This window comes from Phoenix dactylifera, unplaced genomic scaffold (assembly GCF_009389715.1).
Source record: "Phoenix dactylifera cultivar Barhee BC4 unplaced genomic scaffold, palm_55x_up_171113_PBpolish2nd_filt_p 000076F, whole genome shotgun sequence".
Lineage (NCBI taxonomy): Eukaryota > Viridiplantae > Streptophyta > Magnoliopsida > Arecales > Arecaceae > Phoenix > Phoenix dactylifera.
In genome coordinates, this window is record NW_024067675.1 from 1,143,701 (window position 1) to 1,164,070 (window position 20,370).

Genomic DNA, 20,370 nt, shown 5'->3' on the forward strand with positions numbered 1-20,370 from the left:
GGCTCGGGAGGGGGTGAGGCCGCGGAAGGGGGTTCGGGAGGGGGCGAGCAGGAGCCAGCGGCGGCCGCAGGAGGGAGCTCGGGCGGGGCGAGCTGTGGTCGGCGGCAGTCGGGCCTTTTTCTTCTTCTTTTTCTTCTGAGAACGGGAGATTAGGAGGGGAAGGGGCACGGGAGGGGGCGGAGCCGCGGGACGGGGCTCGGGGCTCGGGAGGGAGCGAGACGGGGCCGGTGGCGGCCGCAGGAGGGAGCTCGGGCGGGGACGGGCCGTGGTCGGTGGCGGCTGCCCCTGCCTCTTCTTCTTCTTCTTCTGGGAATGGGAGATCAAACGGGGCAGGGACATTTTAATATTCTTAGGGGGCGTTTTCGTTTCATAATAAAGTATTGAAATATGGCTGGACTGATTATTAAACAACTAGTGAATAGGGATTAAATGTTAAAGACCGGTCAATAAATGTACCGGTGATTAATTACCCCTTTGCAATATTGCTGAGTTGCTTTAAAGCATACCACACATACCACCCTAGCCGTCCCTCATGCCCCTCTCCCACAATCACATCCTCTCTCCTCTCTCTCTCAGATCATGGAGGAGGATGGTTCTCTTCGCATTGTTTTCTTCCCTTGGCTAGCCTTTGGCCACATGCTACCATTCCTCGAGCTCTCCAAATCCTTAGCGAAGAGGGGGCATCGCATCTCCTTCCTCTCCACCCGAAGAAACCTCAAGAGGCTCCCAAAAATCCCACACGACCTAGCCCCATTCATCCACTTCGTCTATTTGCCGCTGCCAAAGGTTGAAGGCTTGCGGGCGGCCGCCGAGTCCACCACCGACGTCCTGCCCGACGAGGTCCAGTTCCTCAAAAAGGCTTTCGACGGCCTTGACATCCCCTTCTCCGAGTTCCTCGAGGAGGCTTCTCCAAAGCCCGACTGGATAATCCACGATTTCGGCCATCACTGGTTGCCACCAATCGCGTCCAAGTTCAATATACCATGCGCCTTCTTATGCATCGTGCCTGCTTCCTTCATCGCCTTCATTGGGCCGCCGTCGGAGATGAAGGACAGCTCGCGGCGGACTGCCGAGCAATTCACGAAGCCACCGCAGTGGATCTCCTTCCCTTCCTCCGTGGCTTATCGCCTCCATGAGGCCAGGCTAATAGTTGAGTCTTTTAAAGCCAATGCATCAGGAATAGCCGATATCCGTCGCTTCTGTCTGACTGTAGAGGGATGCAACTTCATCGCCTTCCGGAGTTGCTTCGAGTTCGAATCCGACTGGCTACGCCTCCTCGAGGAGCTCTACGAGAAGCCCGTGATTCCAGTTGGCCTACTTCCACCACAGGTTCAAGAAGGGAGTGACGACGTTCATGGCAACGCGAGAATTTTCGAATGGCTCGACAAGCAAGCACCAAACACTGTGGCATACGCTGCATTAGGGAGTGAGGCAATGCTAAGCGTCGAGCTGCTGCACGAGCTAGCCTTGGGACTCGAGCTATCTAAGGTGCCTTTCCTGTGGGCCCTTAGAAAGCCGGCAAGCATGGCCGGTGACGACGCTGATATCTTGCCCGAGGGGTTCTTGGAGCGCACCGGGGGTCAAGGAATCGTCGCCATGGGTTGGATTCCTCAAATCAAGGTCTTGGCCCATGCATCCGTCGGAGGATTCTTGACGCATTCTGGCTGGGGTTCGATTATAGAAGGGCTTCGATTTGGGCATGGCCTCGTGTTGTTGCCTATATCTGTAGATCAAGGCCTCAATGCTCGAATTATGGAGGAGAAGAAGATCGGGTTGGAGATCCAGAGGAATGAAGAGGATGGGTCTTTCAATAGAGAATCAGTGGCCAAGGCCATAAGATTGGTGATGGTGGAGGAAGAGGGCGAACTGTTTAGATGCAAAGCCATGGAGCTACAGCGGCTTTTTGCTGACAGGGACTCGCAGGAACGCTACGTGGAAGATTTCATACTGCATTTGAGGTATCACAGAGGGTAAGGCAATCAGCGCGTCCAGTGCACGGAATAACTGAAAGTATTGGCAAGTTTGCTTACGTCGGCAGGCTGAATATGATGTTGACGACATGATAGCTTTTAAATCAGCGCATTGTACTTTGTAGTCGAGTTTTACTAATATAAATAAACTTATATTTAAACCGGTCGATCGGCAAAGCCAGAAGTTGAAAAAAAAAAAAAAACTTGGCAATATAATAAGCTACATAAAACGTGAAGTGAGCACGTCTACAAAAATCTATGTAGAGTAATAGAAAGTACCGTACGTTTGATAACGAGAAAAAAAAAATTTTAACATAAATTTTGAATACAATATTTGTGTTTGACTTGAAGCTTTTTTATTGCCTATATGGACACTTATAAACGTCGTTAGTTTTACTACCGATACTGTATAAAACATCGCAAAAACATCGGTAATGTAAACATTGGAAAAAAATCTGCCGACGGTTTTAAAAAGCATTGCTAACTACCTACGCTTATAAGCGCCGACTTTTAGCGATGCTTTTTTAGCATTGTAATATTGCCGGCACTTTTTTGCATCGGCTAATAGCAACGCTTAATGGCGTTGCCAGTTAGCTACGCTAGAAAGCATCGCTAATAACTTTTAAAACAACGTTTCAAAACGTTGTTATAATTTTTTTAAAAAAAATTATTTAATTTTTTTTTAACTCTGTATATATATGTGCTAAACATATACTCAACAAAAGTTGTGTTATTACATAATCAAATAGACTATTTGAAATATTTATATTGTCAAATATGATTAAATTTATGTTGCTGGAAATTGGACCCGGGGGCCGCCGCGAAGCCGGGGAAGGAGGAGCTCCGCCGCGGGGAGGGCGGACGGCGGTGCGCCGGTCGGCTGCGTCCTCCTGTGCCCTCCTGGGGGGTGTGAGAGAGCGAAGAGGAGAGTGCGTCCTGTCCTGTCCCGTCTTGCAAAAAAGCCGGTGGCCGGGCTCCCCGGCGCCGGCCCTCCGATGCTTAAGTCAGAGGGGACAAATATGTGGAGAGAGCGAGCCAGAGAGTGAAGAAGATGGAGAATATTGTGCTCAATTATGTCTGTGCTGTTTTCTTGTGTTTCGATCCTAGTCCGGGCCCCCCTTCTTTCCTCCCCGGGTCCCTTTTATAGAGGGATTTTATGTTGCCCGGGAGGTGACGGAGAGTTTGTTCTCTTTTGTAATAATTGGGCACGATTTGGCCCATTAATGGCGTTGTGGAAAATAAGGCCGACTCAGACCGGAACCAGGGAGTTGTCACGGTCGATCGGACCTGTTGGAGTGGTTGAACCGCCGGCCGTGGTAGGCCCGGGGTCCATGGATGGTAAGCGCATTTATTACCGAATGAACCGGCGGTCAGGGAGAGCCATACGCTTTGATGGTTCAGTGATCCGGAGATCGTCTTGAGCCGTGTTCATTAAATGACTGAGCGCATCGGAGACTTGAGGGGGTCTCATGCATTAATGGCAGGTCGTGCCAAATACCTGCGGAGATCTTATGCCTTGACGGCTTGGAGATAGCGGCAGGTTGTAGTGGAGTTGTTAAGTCCCTCAGGGGGTTAGGTAGGGGTTGAACATTTGGTCAGGGCAATCGGCTCGGCAGGGGTGCCGAGCCGAGCTGGTCGCCCAATGGGGCGCCCTGTGGCGGGGTCGCTTCTAATGCCTCTGGTCGGCGCCCTTTGATCGAGCGCCTCCTAGCCGAGCGCCTTTATTTCGCGCTTTTTCTTCTCTGGTCAGCGCCCTTCAATCGAGCGCTTTTCTGGTCGGCGTCCTCTGGTCGGCTCTTTCTAGCCGAGCATCCCTACTTGGTCGTGTTGGTTGGTCCGAGCGCCTCTTGGCGCTCCGGTCGGCACTCTTGGGCCGAGCATCTTTTCGGATCGGCGCTCTCTAGCCGAGCACCCCTCTGGACTGTGCTCTCTGGTCGGCACTCTTTGGCCGAGCGCCTTTCCGGTCGGCGCTTTTTGGCCGAGCGCCTCCGTGGCGGTATGACTTGGGATTTTTCCCCCAACACTACCCCCCGACTTCCGAGTTCCAGTTGGCTACCAGCTGGAGCGCGGGAAGTAGCTTCAATTGGGCCGTACGAATTCCGAAAATTTTAATTTATTGCACATTTTGAATTATCGGACGCCTCGAGATGCCTTTAATAGGCGGCGTCTCTTCTTTCCCGAAAATCCTCATTATTGGGACACCTTTTGCGAGGCGTCCCCGCGCCGTGGGCTCATGATGGGGCCGCACGATCCGATGGGGTGCTTCGGTGTTCGAAGCGTTAGCCCTAATTAAGTGCGTCGTTCTGTCTTTTGGACCGACACGTGTGGTCATCTCAACGGGGTGCGGCTTTTCTTTTTGCCGATCGGGGCCGTTGGGGAGGTTTATATAAACTCTCCCCTGGCCCTTCGTCCCCTTCCTATCGCTTTCCTCCAGCTTTTCTTCCTTCAGCCTTTCACGGTCCGAAGTTCTATTCTCCGGCGTCTTCCCCAGGTCGTCCTTTTTTCTTTCTTAATTCCTTTCTTCCCTTACAATGGGTTCTCTCCCCAGTGAGGTCGAGTCTACCATGAGCGTCCTGGAGGTCGAAATGACCGAAGAGTGGTTTTTCCCTCTTCACGGGTTCCGCCTGGAGCCCGCCAGGCGAAGGGATCGGATAACCGATCCTCCGGTAGGCCGGGTCGGAGTGCATCTGGAATCGCTCTGGGCCGGCCTCCGATTTCCTCTTCACGGCTTCGTGAATGAGTTGCTGACGGTGTGCCAGTTGGTTCCGGCGCAACTCACTCCGAACGCCTGGAGGACAGTGGTCGGTTTCCTATCGCTGTGCTTACTGCAGGGGATTCCGACCTCTGTCAACGTTTTCCGGCGACTTTTTATCTTTAAGTCGAATTCGGGAGACGGAGAGTGGCTGTATATCGCCCTTCGGGCGGGTCGGCCACTTTTTCATGGTGCCCCCTCATCCATTCATGGCTGGAAGGAGAAATTCTTCTTCCTTGGTTCTGCACAGTCCTGGGGGTTTGACCCCCGGTGGGGACCGGCTCAGCTCAAGTCCATCAACAAACCCCCCAGACTTTCTCCAGGTGAGCAGGGGATCCTCGACGCCATCCGCAGCCTCGGGGACGGCATCTTACTGAACGGCCTCATATGTGAGGACGCTTTGGTGACGTGGGCTTGAGCTCGGCACGTCCCCACGGTAAGGATAGTTACAGTGTCTCTTTTATTTCCTTACTGTTCTAATGTTCTAATCCTGTTCGCCTTTGCAGATATCGCAAAGATGGTGACTAAAAGCGAAGTCCTCTATGCTCGCTTCCAAAAGAGGGCAGCCGAGCTCTCGGGCGAGCCCACCGAGCCGAGGAAGAAGCAGAAGGTCTCGGCGACCTCAGCGACCCCGGCATCAGCAGTGGCCGAGGCGGGTCCTTCTCGCCCCGCGCACTCCGAGGCGGGGCCTTCTCGCCCCGCGCACCCCGGTGCTGGTCAGAGGGAGGGCACGGATTCCAGGGGCTCGGGCTCCCGGGGAGCTTCAGCAGTGCTCCCATGCCCGGTGCCCCTGGCACAAGTTCCTGGTCGGCAGGACGCTCCAGTTGCCGACCAGGGGAGGAGTCCTGCGGGTCCCGCACTTGCGCGCCCCGCCTCAGTCGTGCGGCAGTCAGATTGGCCGCTTGTCCGACCCCAGCCCCCTAGCTCCGAGCCGGGGGGCAGTCAGGGAGCCTCGGGGTCGGCTCCGTCGAGGCTAGCCGATGCTGGCCTTCCGGGCCCATCAGGCTCGGGGGAGCGAGTGCCTCTTGCGCTCACCTGGTCGGTATTCGAGGGCGATTCGGCCCTCAAAAACCCTCGAGTGGCGCGCGAGGTATTTCGGGTCGCGCTGCTCCTGGCCGACCGGGCCACGATACAGTCCATGAGCTACAATGCCTTCATGGATGCCACCCGCTGTAACGCCGTCCGGGTAAGTAAAATTTTTCATCTGTGTAATTTGTAAACAAATTTTACTCGCAGCGCCTTATGTTTTTCATTTCGTCTCTTTTACAGCACTTGCACGAGACGGAAATGCTGATGCACATAGTCCAAGACTACCGAGAGCGGGCCCGGAGGTGCCAGCGTGGTTACGAGGAGGCCCAGTCGAGGTACCTGGCCGCCGAGGCGAGGTACCAGGCCTCCGAGGCCGAACGTCAGGTGCTCCAAGAGAGAATTGGAGCATCCGAGGAAAGAATTCGAGCTCTGACCGCCGAGCTCGATGAAGAGAAGGGTGCGCACACACTAGCAAGGTCCGAAGTGCGCGCCGTCGAGGCTCGTTTGGCCGCAGCCGAGCTGGCGTTGGCCTCCCGCGAGCAGGAGGTGGGGAACGCCCGCCTCCGACACTTAGAGCTCGAGCGGGAAATAAAAACCCTCGAGCGGAAGGCCGCATACCACGAGGCTCGGGAGCTCGAGGCTCGGGAGCAAGCCCAGAACGCGGTGAGGCTCTTCCGCGAGTCGGAGGAGTTTCACGACCTCCTAGCAGAGGAGGGCGTGAACGGGCTAATTCAGGGCTTCCGGAACTTCCGCAACCAACTGCGGCGGCTTCTCCCGGATTTCGATGTAAACCTGCTCCAACCGGGAGCAGGGGTCGAGAGGCCGGAGGCGGAGGCAGAAACTCCGGGGGCCGACCAGGGAGGCCCGATCGAGGCGACCGAAGCCGCCCCCGAAGCCACCCCTGAGGCTACTCCCGTTGCTGCCGAGGCTACTGAAGCCCCGACTGCTGAGCCTACCGCTCCCGATACTGCCGAAGCCGAAATGGTCGAACTCGAGCCTTGATGTAATTTTTGTTATTTTGTAAAGTCGGGATGGCCCCCCATACTTGTAAGGGCCGAACCCGAATTTTTGTACTCAGCCTACGGGCTTTTTGAAATGAATGTACTTTTTTGGAAACTCGTCTGTTGTAGTCCAAGTTTCTCTGCTCGGATCCATTTTAGGTTCCGAGGACATGGGCTCTAGGGCCTCAGCTTTACCCGCCACAGGGTTGGGTTTTAGGTTTGGTTAGCCGAGCTCCATTGCTCGGTCCTTCGACCAGTGGTATAGCAACGCTTGTGCTTAAGGGATTTGGGCTCGGAGAGTCTTTCCGAGCCTAGCCCAGATTTCGACCAAGCCCTAAAGCGGTCACTGGGACTTAAACTTTTTAGCAAAGTTAGTAAACTTTGGGTCCGAGCCCCACATTGCCGGGGGGGGTCGGATTCTTTTCCAATGAATGGGTTGAATACTCGTCAGCTCGTGACGGGGATTCACCGGGCTTAGTATAATTGTGCTGGTGTCGTGAGCACCCCTTCACCGAGGCGATTGAAAATGTTCCTCTGCTCGGTGTCCGTTCTTTGAGGACATCGGCAGAGAGAAATCCAAAAGCAGAATAGATAATGTAAAAATATTAAATAAATGGGTACCTTGTACCGTGTGCGTCCTTGCGCCGAGGCGACTGAAGACGCTTCTCTGCTCGGACTCCGTTCTTTGGGGACGTCGGCAGAGAAATCCAAGAATAGAATAGACAATATAGAGACATTAACGCAGAAATATTAAGTAAATGGGTACCTTGTACCGTGTGCGTCCTGGCGCCGAGGCGACTGAAGACGCTTCTCTGCTCGGACTCCATTTTTTGGGGACGTCGGCAGAGAAATCCAAAAGCAGAATAGATAATGTAAAAACATTAAATAAATGGGTACCTTGTACCGTGTGCGTCCTTGCGCCGAGGCGACTGAAGACGCTTCTCTGCTCGGACTCCGTTTTTTAGGGACGTCGGCAGAGAAATCCAAAAGCAGAATAGATAATGTAAAAACATTATGTCAGGATCAAGCGCTACCATTACACCAAAACCGACCGGTGTTAGTGAAGGCGCAACTCTATTTCCTTAAACCCCACCAAAGGCAGCGCCACGAGTCGACTCCGACCAAGGCCTCGCCCAACCCCGGACTCCGACCTGGCCTCGCCATGGGTTCAGGGACCCCTCAGGTATAACCCACCTACTAACCAGGCCATCGCCGTTGGCAGGCGGCAGGACATGCTGACAGTGACCCTCCCTGTGCTGCTCAGGGACCCCGCAGGTATGGCCCGCACAGCGGCCGAGTATGTCCAACATTCCCCCCCCCTCAACGCGATGCCTGGGTTTCGAACTCGAGACCTCTGGCTCTGATACCAGTTGTCAGGATCAAGCGCTACCATTACACCAAAACCGACCGGTGTTAGTGAAGGCGCAACTCTATTTCCTTAAACCCCACCAAAGGCAGCGCCACGAGTCGACTCCGACCAAGGCCTCGCCCAACCCCGGACTCCGACCTGGCCTCGCCATGGGTTCAGGGACCCCTCAGGTATAACCCACCTACTAACCAGGCCATCGCCGTTGGCAGGCGGCAGGACATGCTGACAGTGACCCTCCCTGTGCTGCTCAGGGACCCCGCAGGTATGGCCCGCACAGCGGCCGAGTATGTCCAACTTAGAAGTAGAACTTTTATAAAAAATTATTTGTTGTTTGGTAACTATATTTCTAAAGTATTATAGAACTTTAATATATATTTGATAAACAAACTGAGAAAATTTTGGTACGACAAAATGATTATAAAGAACATAATAAAATATAATATATATTAACACATAAATATATGATACAATATAATATTACTATAATATAATATAATATTATTCTAATATATTTAATATAATATTGTATACTATAGCATAATAATCTAACGTAATTCAATATTATATAACATAACATATCAATGTATTATGATATAATGTAATATCATATTATATATATACTATAATACAATATTTTGATATAAAATATTATAATTATAATTATTGTATATTAATATTTTTATTAATATAATATTTTTAGAAACTGATTTTTTTAAAAAAATATAGAGCCACACAATTATACTTGCAAAAGTGAGATTTTACGATTCTTTTCTTTTCAATGCTTTTCTTGTTCAAAACAATGGATAAATAAATGGAGGAAAGAAATTTCTAACTAGTGCCCAGATTAGGGTTCCTAGTTTATTAGGGTTCTTTTTTTGTGCATTATGATATAAAAGGACATTTTTTATAATTATATAATTTTATCATGGGTATTTTGGTCTAAAAAAATAATAAATATAAAATAACTTTCCGACGGATGCTAAAATCACTTTTTCAAATAAGCTCTATTTTGGAGCTTTTATCAAGTAGACATTTTTAGTTTTCTAACAAAGCTAAAACAGTTGCTTGATTTTTTAATCAAGCACTCCTATTCTATTTAAAAGTACTTTTGGATGGTCAGAAAGTATTTTTTTTGCCCATCAAAAGCTCTTCCAAATGGGCCTAAGCCGACTGCAAGCTTGGTCCGGGCTTGAAAAAGGGCCTAATTCATATTCTCCCCCTTGTAGATGGCTTCGCTTTCACTTAATTCTTTCTTATTTGAGTAGAACGGATGAATTAATCATCTTTTAAAATGATTTATATAGCGAACCAATGCCTCGGGAGTCAGCGTCTCTCAAGCTCAACACCATCACCATTCGGCATCTCCTTCCCTTCTCCACCATGGATGATGGCCCTCTTCATGTTGTTGTATTCCCCTGGCTAGCCTTTGGCCACATGCTCCCTTTCCTCGAGCTCTCCAAGTCCTTAGCCAAGAGAGGCCACCGAATCTCCTTCCTTTCCACCCCAAGAAACATCCAAAGGCTCCCAAAGATCCCTTCCCAAATAGCTTCCCTAGTAGACTTGGTTTCTCTGCCCCTTCCGAAAGTTGACGGCTTGCCGGAGGATGCCGAGGCCACAACAGACATCCCACCACCTATGGTCCAGTATCTCATGAAGGCATTTGATGGCCTCGACGAGCCCTTCACAAGATTCCTCCGAGAGGCTTCTCCAAAACCAGACTGGATAATCCATGACTTCAGCCATCATTGGATACCACCGATCGCCTCCATGTTCGAGGTACCATGTGCATTCTTTAGCATATTTCCTTCTTCCACTCTTGTTTTCATCGGGCCGCCCTCGGAGATGAAACTCGGAGGCCTGCGAAGGACACCCGAGCAGTTCACGAAGCCACCAGAGTGGATCTCCTTCCCTTCCTCCGCAGCTTTTCGCCTCTACGAGGCCCGACTGTTCACGGCGCACTACCGTGACAACGCCTCGGGGTTTTCTGAGTTCCGGCGTCTCGAGCTGGTCATCCAAAGGTGCAAGCTTGTGGCAGTTCGCAGCTGCAAGGACTTCGAATCCGACTGGCTCCCCCTCCTGGAGGAGCTCTACGAGAAGAAACCCGTCGTTCCAGCTGGCCTGCTACCGCCACACCTACAAGAACGGATCGAAGATGTTCATACAAACACAACCGGCGTGGCACAAGTTTTCGGGTGGCTTAACGGACAAACTCTAGGATCCGTGGTATATGTTGCTTTGGGGAGTGAAGCCACGCTGAGCGTCGAGCTAGTGCATGAACTAGCTTTGGGGCTCGAGCTGTCGAAGGTCCCCTTCGTTTGGGCTCTTAGAAAGCCGGCCGGCATGGCCAGCGACGTGGAGATCTTGCCAAAGGGGTTCGAGGTCCGGACGAGGGGTCTCGGAGTCGTCGCAATGGGTTGGATTCCTCAGCTCAGCGTCCTGGCCCACCCATCGGTGGGAGGATTCTTCACACACTGTGGTTGGAGTTCCATCATCGAAGGGCTTCAATTCGGACATCCTCTAATTTTGCTTCCCATATTTGCGGACCATGGTCTGAATGCTAGAATTATGGAGGATAAAAGGATTGGACTAGAGGTGCCGAGGGACGAGGAGGATGGATCTTTTGGTAGAGAAGGGGTAGCCAAGGTCATTAGGTTGATCATGGTGGAAGAAGAAGGGAAACCATTCAGATGCAAAGCCGGAAAGCTGAAGGAGGTTTTCTCTGACAAGGAATCTCAGGAACGCTATGTGGACAATCTCGTTCGATGCTTGCAAGATCACGGGGCAAAACAAGGCTGACCGGTGTATCCTTTTCTTTTTTTCTTTTTTTTTTTGGCACGTATATGTTGTGGAGTATCTTTCACGCAGTTGTCTCTCTAATCTCCAATAATGGCCGGTGGTCCCTTTTGCCTCCTTTGGCGGTTCGCCTGTAATATCCAATGACGGCCGGGTGGTCCCTTTTGCCACCTTTGCAATCAAAAAAAAAAAAAAAATCTTTTATCCAGCTGTCCGTTTAACAATGAATTTAGTAAAAAATTATAAAAAAGCATCTACTTTTTATTATTATTCTTATTCTAATAATTATAATATTTTTTATTTTTATTATTGTATTATACTATAAATATAATATATATTATATTATATCATAATACACTAATATGTTATATTAAATAATTTAATATTATGTTAATTATGGAAAAATAATTTACTCTAATAATTATATTACTATTATGCTATGCTATGCAATGTCATATTACTATATTATAATAATATTATTTTACATTACAGTAATATTATACTATATCGTATATTATGTATTAATATATGTTATGTTTTATTATACTCTATTGTATAATACTATGCAATGTTCTTTATGGTAATTTTGTCATACAAAAGTACTTTCTCAGTTTATTTACCAAACACATGTTAAAGTGGCACGGTACTTTAGAAATGTAGTTACCAAATAGCAAACAACTTTTTATAAAAGCTCTACTTCAGACAACTTTACTTCCAACCGCTCTATTTCTAACAGCTCTACTTTCAACAGCTCTACTGCCAACAGCTCCTCCAAACAGGGCCCCAGTCATGTGCACTCCACTAGTTTGACCCACGTGACTAGTGACCCATGTGGCATGGAGGGTTTGGTGTTGCAAACAGTAATTACTAGTGTATTAGTGTTGAATTTCAAACCCAGCATTCCTGTACCCAAATGAAACCGTGTGCCCACGCAATGGGCACCTCAAAGTATTTTGTACGATAAAAAATATTTTTCTTCCAATTTTGATCTTTTCTCGACCATTTGTTTTATAAATTTTTCTTTTTAAAAAAGGCCATAGATATTAAAATTTTCACATGATTTATCTTTTCATAGTTATTTGGCTTCTTTAAATAATCTTTTTTCTGACAAAACTACACAAATTAAACATTACTTTGGTTTCACAATCAGTGTATTTTTATTTTGAGAGAGAAAAAGGAAGGATGGTCCTCGTGTTATAATCATTCATCTCTACAGGGGTGAACGGTCAAAAATTCTCACGGGTTCTTGTGCCCTTTAGCCCAATAATATGGTAATTACCTCAAGCGACACAACTATTTTTTGTTAAAATATTTATAAAAAATAAAAAAAATAATTTTATTTTTTTATTCCGTCATATTGGTATATATATATATATATATATATTCTGTGCAGATTCTATATAGAAAAAATAATATAAATTGATATATGATCACACTAAAAAATATTACTAATTGTTATGTGATCTCTAAAATAACTCTAACAACATCATGCTAACAAAAAAATAATAAATATTGATATAGAATTATATTAATAAAAAATATTATAAGTGATGCAGATTATTACGTAATTTAATATTTTTTAAGAAAAATTTTATGCCTGTATATGTGTAATGCTACACAATAATGTTGCATGACTCGGTAGCTTCCAATACCAAATCTTGAAACCTTTCCAAACAGCGCGCGCACACACAGAATGCCTTTAGGATTTCTGATAGCCACCATATCGCGCTGGTGATCGCCCTCCTCGGAACTGCAACAACTACGAGTCCAATTGGCTCCAACTCCTTGGAGAGCTTTACGAGAAGCCGGGGGTTCCAATACCAATTGGCCGACCGGAAGTTCCATGAGACCACCACCCTAGGATCTGTGCTACTGCCATATATTGCTCTAGGGAGCGAAACCGTGCCAAGTGTTGAGCAAGTGCATGAGCTACAATAGCCAATGAGGAGGGGATCTTGCTAATTGGATAAGGAAAGTGCATCGAACTCTTGATCCATACAATTTCGTGAATCCTTAAATAATTAAATCAATATTTTTATTATATTTCAACTAAAAATATTTTGAATATTTTATTAGTGCCAAGTCTAGCACCGCTGCCTAGATTAACTTTTGTCGGCGAGAACTAATTTGAGCCGGACTCGAATTTATGGGTTAATCTGGATAAGGAAAGCTCAGATAGCTCCCCATCCAACTTCGAACTCTAGAGCCTAACTACGATAGAATATGGACTCTTTATCTATAAAAAGAGACCCAATATACCATATACACATTAAAAGAATATGCATGCTCTCTCTCTCTCTCTCTCTCTCTCTCTCTCTCTCTCTCTCTCTCTCTCTCTCTCTCCCCCCGCGCCTGCTTTTCTAATCTTTTCTTGTAGTTCTCTAGAGCTCCGCCATGATCGTCGCATAGCAGATAGACGTAGTTTATATTTTTCTCTTTCCAGAGCATAGAATCGTTAACGACCTTCTATTTGCCGGATCGAATTTTGGCAGTAATAGAACTAACAAGGAATTAAGTGCTCACCATATTTAGATGGCATTTTGCAATTTTTAAGAAGTCTTGGAAATTCAATTCATCCAGGTTTTTAATATTGTAGGTAGATAGGTGAGTTACAAATCAAAAATCAACACAAAATTAATGGTAATATGAAAATTGCAACATAATGAAAAATGAATATTAAAAAAATTCACAATAAATATTTCAATTTTTACAAATAATTATATATACATACATAGATTTTATAGATAAATAATTTGATAAATGGTATTATACTTCCAAATATATGCTTGAACAATAACTCAGCAGGTTAATAAATTGGATAGCTAGAGTTTTCGGATATATAATAGACTCAGATTTGATCAAACCAAAAATCAGCACAACCAATCTAATTTAAATTTTAGGATCACTTAGCGGCCCTTCAGCTTGATCTGACTAAGGGCAAGGGTGCAACCCACTCATTTTGACAAGAATATTTAGGTATCTGGAATCACTCATTCACTTCTTATAATTTTATTTTATCCATTTAAAATATAAAATAATGCCGTATCTGTTTCACATGGAAATGAGATTTGACCTATCCCAATCTAGCTGACTAAAAATTAAACTTCTTCCATCCTCATTCTTAATTAATCTCTTCTTTATTTTATTTTATTTTTTGCGGGTACATTTTCCTCATTGTTTATGGAGGATGGAGAAAGCACACTGCCAACCACTCATTTTGACTCCTTCTTCCATTTTCAGTCTTAATTAATCTCTCCTTTATTTTATTTTATTTTTTGTTGCGTGGGTGGGTGGGTGGATGGGGGGTATACGTCTCCTTGACTGTTTATGGAAGATAGAGAAAGCAACTGTCGGCCTCTCATTTTGTCTCCATCCCACCTACCACGCCATTTTTTTTTTTTTCGGTAAAAGCGATAATTTCTATAGTTTTAACATGAGTACATCCTGCCAAATCACAAAAAAAGTAAAGAGTAAATATCTCCTCTAGATATCTAGAGGAATTCTTCGAAATATCAGGCGATAAAGGAGGCGACTCAGTCTGCTGCCATGTTCGCCTTCCGAAACACATGTGCTGCATGTAAGCCGTCCATCTTCTGAACCAGCCTACGAGTTTCTTTGATGAGAGGATGGCCATCACCATACCTATCCATACCTTGTATCTATTCAATCACCATAGAAGAATCCCCCTTGAGATACACCCACTCGGCTCTGAGGAACCTCTTCGCATATGACAGCCCCTCCCATGCAACCTGAAGCTCTGCCCCTACAACAGCGAGCCCAAGCGTGCGCCAACCCCTGACTGCTACCAGCCTGCGAAAAGAATCTCTGATCATAAATCCAACACCCCTAGATACACCGTCCACTGACATACTACCATCGAAGTTCACTTTGAGATGACCAAGGGATGGGGGCACCCAAGAAACAAGGGCGAAACTGGGCGCTGTGACAGCGAAGAGAGTGCCCCAGATGTCCCTGGCCATCTCGGTAGAGAACAATGCGGTAGCTGCAGTAACCTCCTTCGCCTGCAATATAGCTCTATCCACCACTATCCTTGGAGACAACCTCCTATCCTTAAATAGGCCGGCATTCCTATCCAGCCAAATATGATAAGTCAAGTATGATATGAAGATTCCCCTCTCCGAGAATCTGTGACTCCGCATAGAAACTCTCAGCAAATGGATCAAGTCCCTGGCCGACTCCACCGAATGGGGCAAGGGTGCAGGTGATCTACTCCATATATCCCTCGCCCTAGGGCACTGCAAAAGAACATGATAAATGATCTCCTTAATCTCCGTACACACCTCACAGCACTGGGTAACCCGCACTTTTCGCCGAGCTAGCAAAGTTCTGGTCGGTAGGCACCGCTATACCACCTTCCAGATGAAGAGCACCACACGCGGATAAACTCACATCCTCCAAATCCATCCTCTCTCAATCTGTCAAGCTGACTTCCTACTAAATGTGTCCACTTAATCAATTGATTAATTTTCTAATCACATTAGGATTCTAATCTCATTAAGAGAATTAATTGATTTGGGAGCATGCATCCTACGACGCCATGTGGACTTTAAAGTCCGCATAGTGTAAACATGACTTAAGTCATATTCATCCTACGACGACATGTGGTCTTTAAAATCCGCACAAACCTTGGTTTAATCAAATTGACCCAATCATGAACCCAAATTAATTTGGGTCGAACCTAATTTGATTTTGCCCATTAAATCAGCCCAATTGCAATCCAATTGCAATTAATTCCACTTAATTCTTCATAATAATGACTCTTAATTGACTAGAGTCAATCCCAATCCAATTGAGTCAAGTCCGATCAATTAGGTTATGCCCAATCGACTCGGGTCGAACCCGATCGAATTAAGTCAAACCCTAATTTAGCCCAAATTGAATCTAATTCAATTTGGCTTAATTAAAGTCCAATAATTCAATCAAATTGAATTTATTAGTAATTCAATTACTAATTAACCCTCCAATAATTCAATAATTATTTTAATGCAACTTTTGCGTAGGATAATTTTGTCAATCGAATTGACCAAATTACCCCTGAATGATTCTTAATTATTAATCAGCCATTTGATCAACCTAGAAACTTCTATGCGTGTGACCCCATAGGTTCGAACCTAAGCCGGTAGCACAAGAACAACTTTTTGTACTAATCGAAATGACCATCTAGCAATGGTACCCGACGTCCGGATAGGATGAATGATCGTAAAGCAACATTCAAGAACCCTTGAACTATGGTTACCGTATAATTTATCCCTATGACTCTTAAATGCCAGGATGACTTCAGAGTTCTGTCAACTCTGTAATAAGTGCATCCATGATGTGATTCAACTTTAGAAATCCTGTGACTTCTCACAAGGATTACCCTGGCCAAGGTTTTGCTAAATTGAATACAAGGCATTATCTCCTGTTTCCAGGAGGGGTCAATTCCATCTTGACTCACAACTGACTACACAAGTACTTGACTATACCCAGTGACCTTCCATCACTGAATTAGAAATTCAGGTAGTCCGGTATCAAAGTACAGTGAGTTGCTTTGCAATAAAAAAAAATCTTTTTATCCAGTTGTCTGCTTATCGTAGAATTTAGCAAGGAGTTAGGAGGGGATTTGGTGTTGCAAGCAGTAATTAGTGTGCGGTAAATGAGAGGAATTAGTGTTGAATTTCCAACCCAGCAGTTCTGTACCCAAATGAAGCCGTTAGTGCTACCGCAATGGGCACCTCAAGGTATTTTGTATAATAAAAAAAATATTCTTCTTTCAATTTTAATCTTTCCTTGACCATTTGTTTTATAAATTTTTCTATTACAAAAATGCCATAGATGTTAAAAGTTTCATCTGATTTATCTTTTCATAGTGTATTTTGCTTCTTTACATAATCGATTTTCTGACAAAACTAAACAAATTAAACATTACTTTTGTTTCACAATCAGAGTATTTTTATTTTGAGAGAGAAAGGAAGGATGGTCCTCCTGTTATAATCATTCATCTCCATGGGGGTGGACGATAAAAAATTCACACGGTTCTCGTGCCCTTTAGCCCAATAATACTGTCATTAGTCACTACCCCGAGTGAGACAACTATTTTTCAAGAAAAATACCATGCCTGCATGTGTAATAGAATGCCTCTGGGATTTCTGATAGCCACCGCGTTGCACTGGCGATCGCCCTCCTAGGAACTGCAACGACTACGAGTCCAATTGGCTCCAACTCCTTGCCTGTACTAAAAGTTCCATGAGACCGCTACCCCATTATTTGTGTTATATATTGCTCTAGGGAGCGAAACTGTGCCAAGTATTGAGCAAGGGCATGAGCTAGCCTTCGGTCTTGAGCTATCCAAAGTGCCCTTGTCCTTTGGGCTTTTTAGGATGCCAGCTAGCACAGCCAATGAGGAGGGGATCTTGCGAGAGAGGTAAGGAAATTGCATGGAACTCTTGGTCCATACACTTTCATGAATCCTTAACTAATTAAATCAATATTTGTATTATATTTCAAGTAAAAATATTTTGAATATTTCATTAGTGCCAAGTCTAGCACCGCTGCATAGATTAATTTTTGTCAGCGAGAACCAATTTCAGCCAGACTCAAATTCATGGGTTAATCTGGATAAGAAAAGTTCAGGTAGCTCTCTATCCAACTTCGGGCTTTAGAGCCTAACTTCAATAGAATATGGACTCTTCATCGATAGAAATGGAATCTTTAAGCATACTCTCTACTTTCCTTACTTTTCTAATCTCTTCCTGCAGTTCTCTAGAGCCATCAGAGTGCCCCGACCAAATCAGTTTTAGTTGTAGGGAAAGCTGACGTAGTTCAGATTTTCCTCTTCTCGGAGCACAGAACCGTTAATAGCCTTCTATTTGTCAGATCGGATTTTGGCAGCAACAGAACTAATAAGTAATTAAGTGCCCACCATATCTAATTATTTATAGATGGCATTTTGCAATTTTTAAAAAGTAGCAGAAATTCAATTCATTCATATTTTCAATATTTTAGCTAGATAGGTGAGTTGCAAATCAAAAAATCAACACAAAATTAATGATAATATGGAAAATTGAAACATATTGAAGAACGAATATTAAAAAATTCACAATGAATATTTCAATATTTACAAATAATTATATATACATATATAGACTTTGCAGATGAACACTTCGATAAATGGTATTATACTTTCAAATATATGCTTGAACAATAACTCGATAGGTTAATAAATTGGACAGGTAGAGTTTTAGGATGGATAATAGACTCAAATTTGAGCAAACCAAAAATTCACACAACCAATCTTATTAGAATTTTAGAAACACTGAGTGGCTCTTCGGCTTGATCCGACCAAGGGGCAAGAGTGCAACCCACTCACAATTGAGTCTGGTTCAAATTTGGTTTAACTTTTGTTAGATTCGCAAAATTCTAATCCCTTTCCTCTTACGTAAATTTAAGAGAAATTTTATATATACACACACGAGCGCGTTTTATCATGCACTCGCTGCAAGAGGCTGGTATGTATTCCTGTAAGACGCACTATGACAAGGGAAGAGAATTCACGAGAGCCAATGGCAGGAGAACCTCAACTCATCAAATAAACGACCTATATTTCTTTTTTTCACTCGTCTTTCTCTTCTCCTTCTCGGAGAAGTCGCCCTTTCACATAGCGATGGAATCAGGCCATGCCGACTTGGATTTCTATGTAGCTTGGGCCTGGGTCGAATAATCAATCACGTCGTGTCATGCACTTGCTGCAAGAGGTTAGCATGTATACCCATAGCTTGGACTACTAAGAACAAGAAAAAAAAAGTAAATCGGTGAGAGCCAGTGACCCGTGAGCCTCAACTTATCCAATAAAAAAAAAAGCTATGTATTTTCCTTCGTCTCTCTCTCGAAGGACTCTTTCTTTCACCTTTGACAGATTAGACCGAGTCAAGTTTTTATGCAGCTTAGACCTGGCTTGAAATTTGAGCGTCAGGCCGGTTTAACATCCAATTACTTTTTCAAAATTTCAGCCGAAACCCAATCCGAATTTAAGCTCGGATTGAAACCCGATTGTATCGTCATGAAAAAAAGAAGAGAGAGTAGAGAATGGAGAGAGAGACCGGATTTTGACCAAAAAAAAAAAAGAAGAAGAGAGAGACCGGATGGAAGAGAGGGGAGTGAGACAGATTGAGAGGGAGTGAGGAGAGGTGGGAGAGAGTAGAGATGGGCACTGGGCCGGGCCGCCCACGGCCCGGCACGGCACGGCACGAAGCGGGCCGTGCCAGGCACAGTGCCGGGCCGTGCCTGGCATGGCCCCTTTGATAGGGCCGTGCTGGGCTAGAGGTTCCTGGCCAGCGGGCCGTGCCAGGCATGGCCCGCTTCGGGCCTGGGCCGGCACGGCCCGGTCTAGGCCCGCGGGCCAAGCACGGCACGGCCCGCGGGCCAGCACGGCACGGCCTATAAGGGCCTGGGCCGGGCTGGCACGCGAGCCTGGCACGGTCCGGGCCTGGGCCCGGCTCGGCCCGATAAAATTTTTTTAATAAATTAATAAATATTGAACACTAAGAAATCTTGATTTATGAATATAAAGCCACCTTAATGGTGGGAGGTTTGGCATAGACCCCTACCAGTTTATTAATTTAAATCAAAATGGTACATGAAGGGAGGTTTGGACCTTGGTCTGACCTCTAGATTCTAGAATACAATAAGAAACTGAGAAAGGGCCGAGGTTTGGACCTTGGTCTGACCTCCAGAATACAATAAAAATGTACAATTATAAAAAATTAAGAAATCTTACTAATCATCAGTGATTCAGTGAATCAGTATTCACTCTTCAGTCTTCAGTCTTCAGTCTTCAGTCTTCAGTAGTGTTTGTATCATCATCATCAGAGGATGTTGTATTATGTCCACCTTTATCTTGAAGTCTTGCCTCAGCATCCAGCCAATCCTTGAAGCAGAGAAGCATCTCCACCGTTTCGCCCGTCATCCTACTTCTCTTTTCGTCAAGAACACGCCGACCTGCACTAAAAGCGGATTCCGATGCTACCGTGGACATCGGCACAGCTAAAATATCGCGTGCAATTGCAGACATAACAGGATAATGATTTCTAACACTCTTCCACCAAGATAATACATCTAGATTCTCTATTTGATTTTCATCATATGCAGACTGAAGATCATTTCGTAAATAAAATTCTAGTTCACTACTTAAAGATGAAGAAGATGAAGAGGAACTTGAAGCATGTGTGTGTCTTCTCTGTGCAATGAATGAAAAAATAGATGACGAACGAGAACTACTAGAAGGAGGAATAGAGGTTTGTATTTGTGTTCTAGATCCACGAATTTTTTCATCATATATAGCATAAATATCATAAAGAAGTTGTCTTACCTCATCTTTAGCAGATTCAGCATCTTGATTCATATTTTCAGCGTATGCATCAAGTAAAATTAGCACGCCATTTAATTTAACTCTAGGAT

At 45.3% G+C, this 20,370-nt stretch overlaps 2 protein-coding genes across 2 annotated transcripts; both read left to right on the forward strand.

Moving 5' to 3' along the window:
* Nucleotides 1-245: 245 nt before the first annotated feature.
* On the forward strand, nt 246-2,136 carry LOC103706572 (putative UDP-rhamnose:rhamnosyltransferase 1). The gene has a single exon (XM_008790723.3). It carries the CDS (start codon nt 580-582, stop codon nt 1,972-1,974), a length of 1,395 nt encoding a protein of 464 aa, XP_008788945.1. The 5' UTR covers nt 246-579; the 3' UTR covers nt 1,975-2,136.
* A 6,958-nt stretch (nt 2,137-9,094) lies between these two features.
* LOC103706564 (putative UDP-rhamnose:rhamnosyltransferase 1) lies at nt 9,095-11,122 on the forward strand. The gene has a single exon (XM_008790710.4). The coding sequence runs from the start codon at nt 9,433-9,435 to the stop codon at nt 10,915-10,917; it is 1,485 nt and encodes a 494-aa protein (XP_008788932.2). The 5' UTR covers nt 9,095-9,432; the 3' UTR covers nt 10,918-11,122.
* Nucleotides 11,123-20,370: the final 9,248 nt, after the last annotated feature.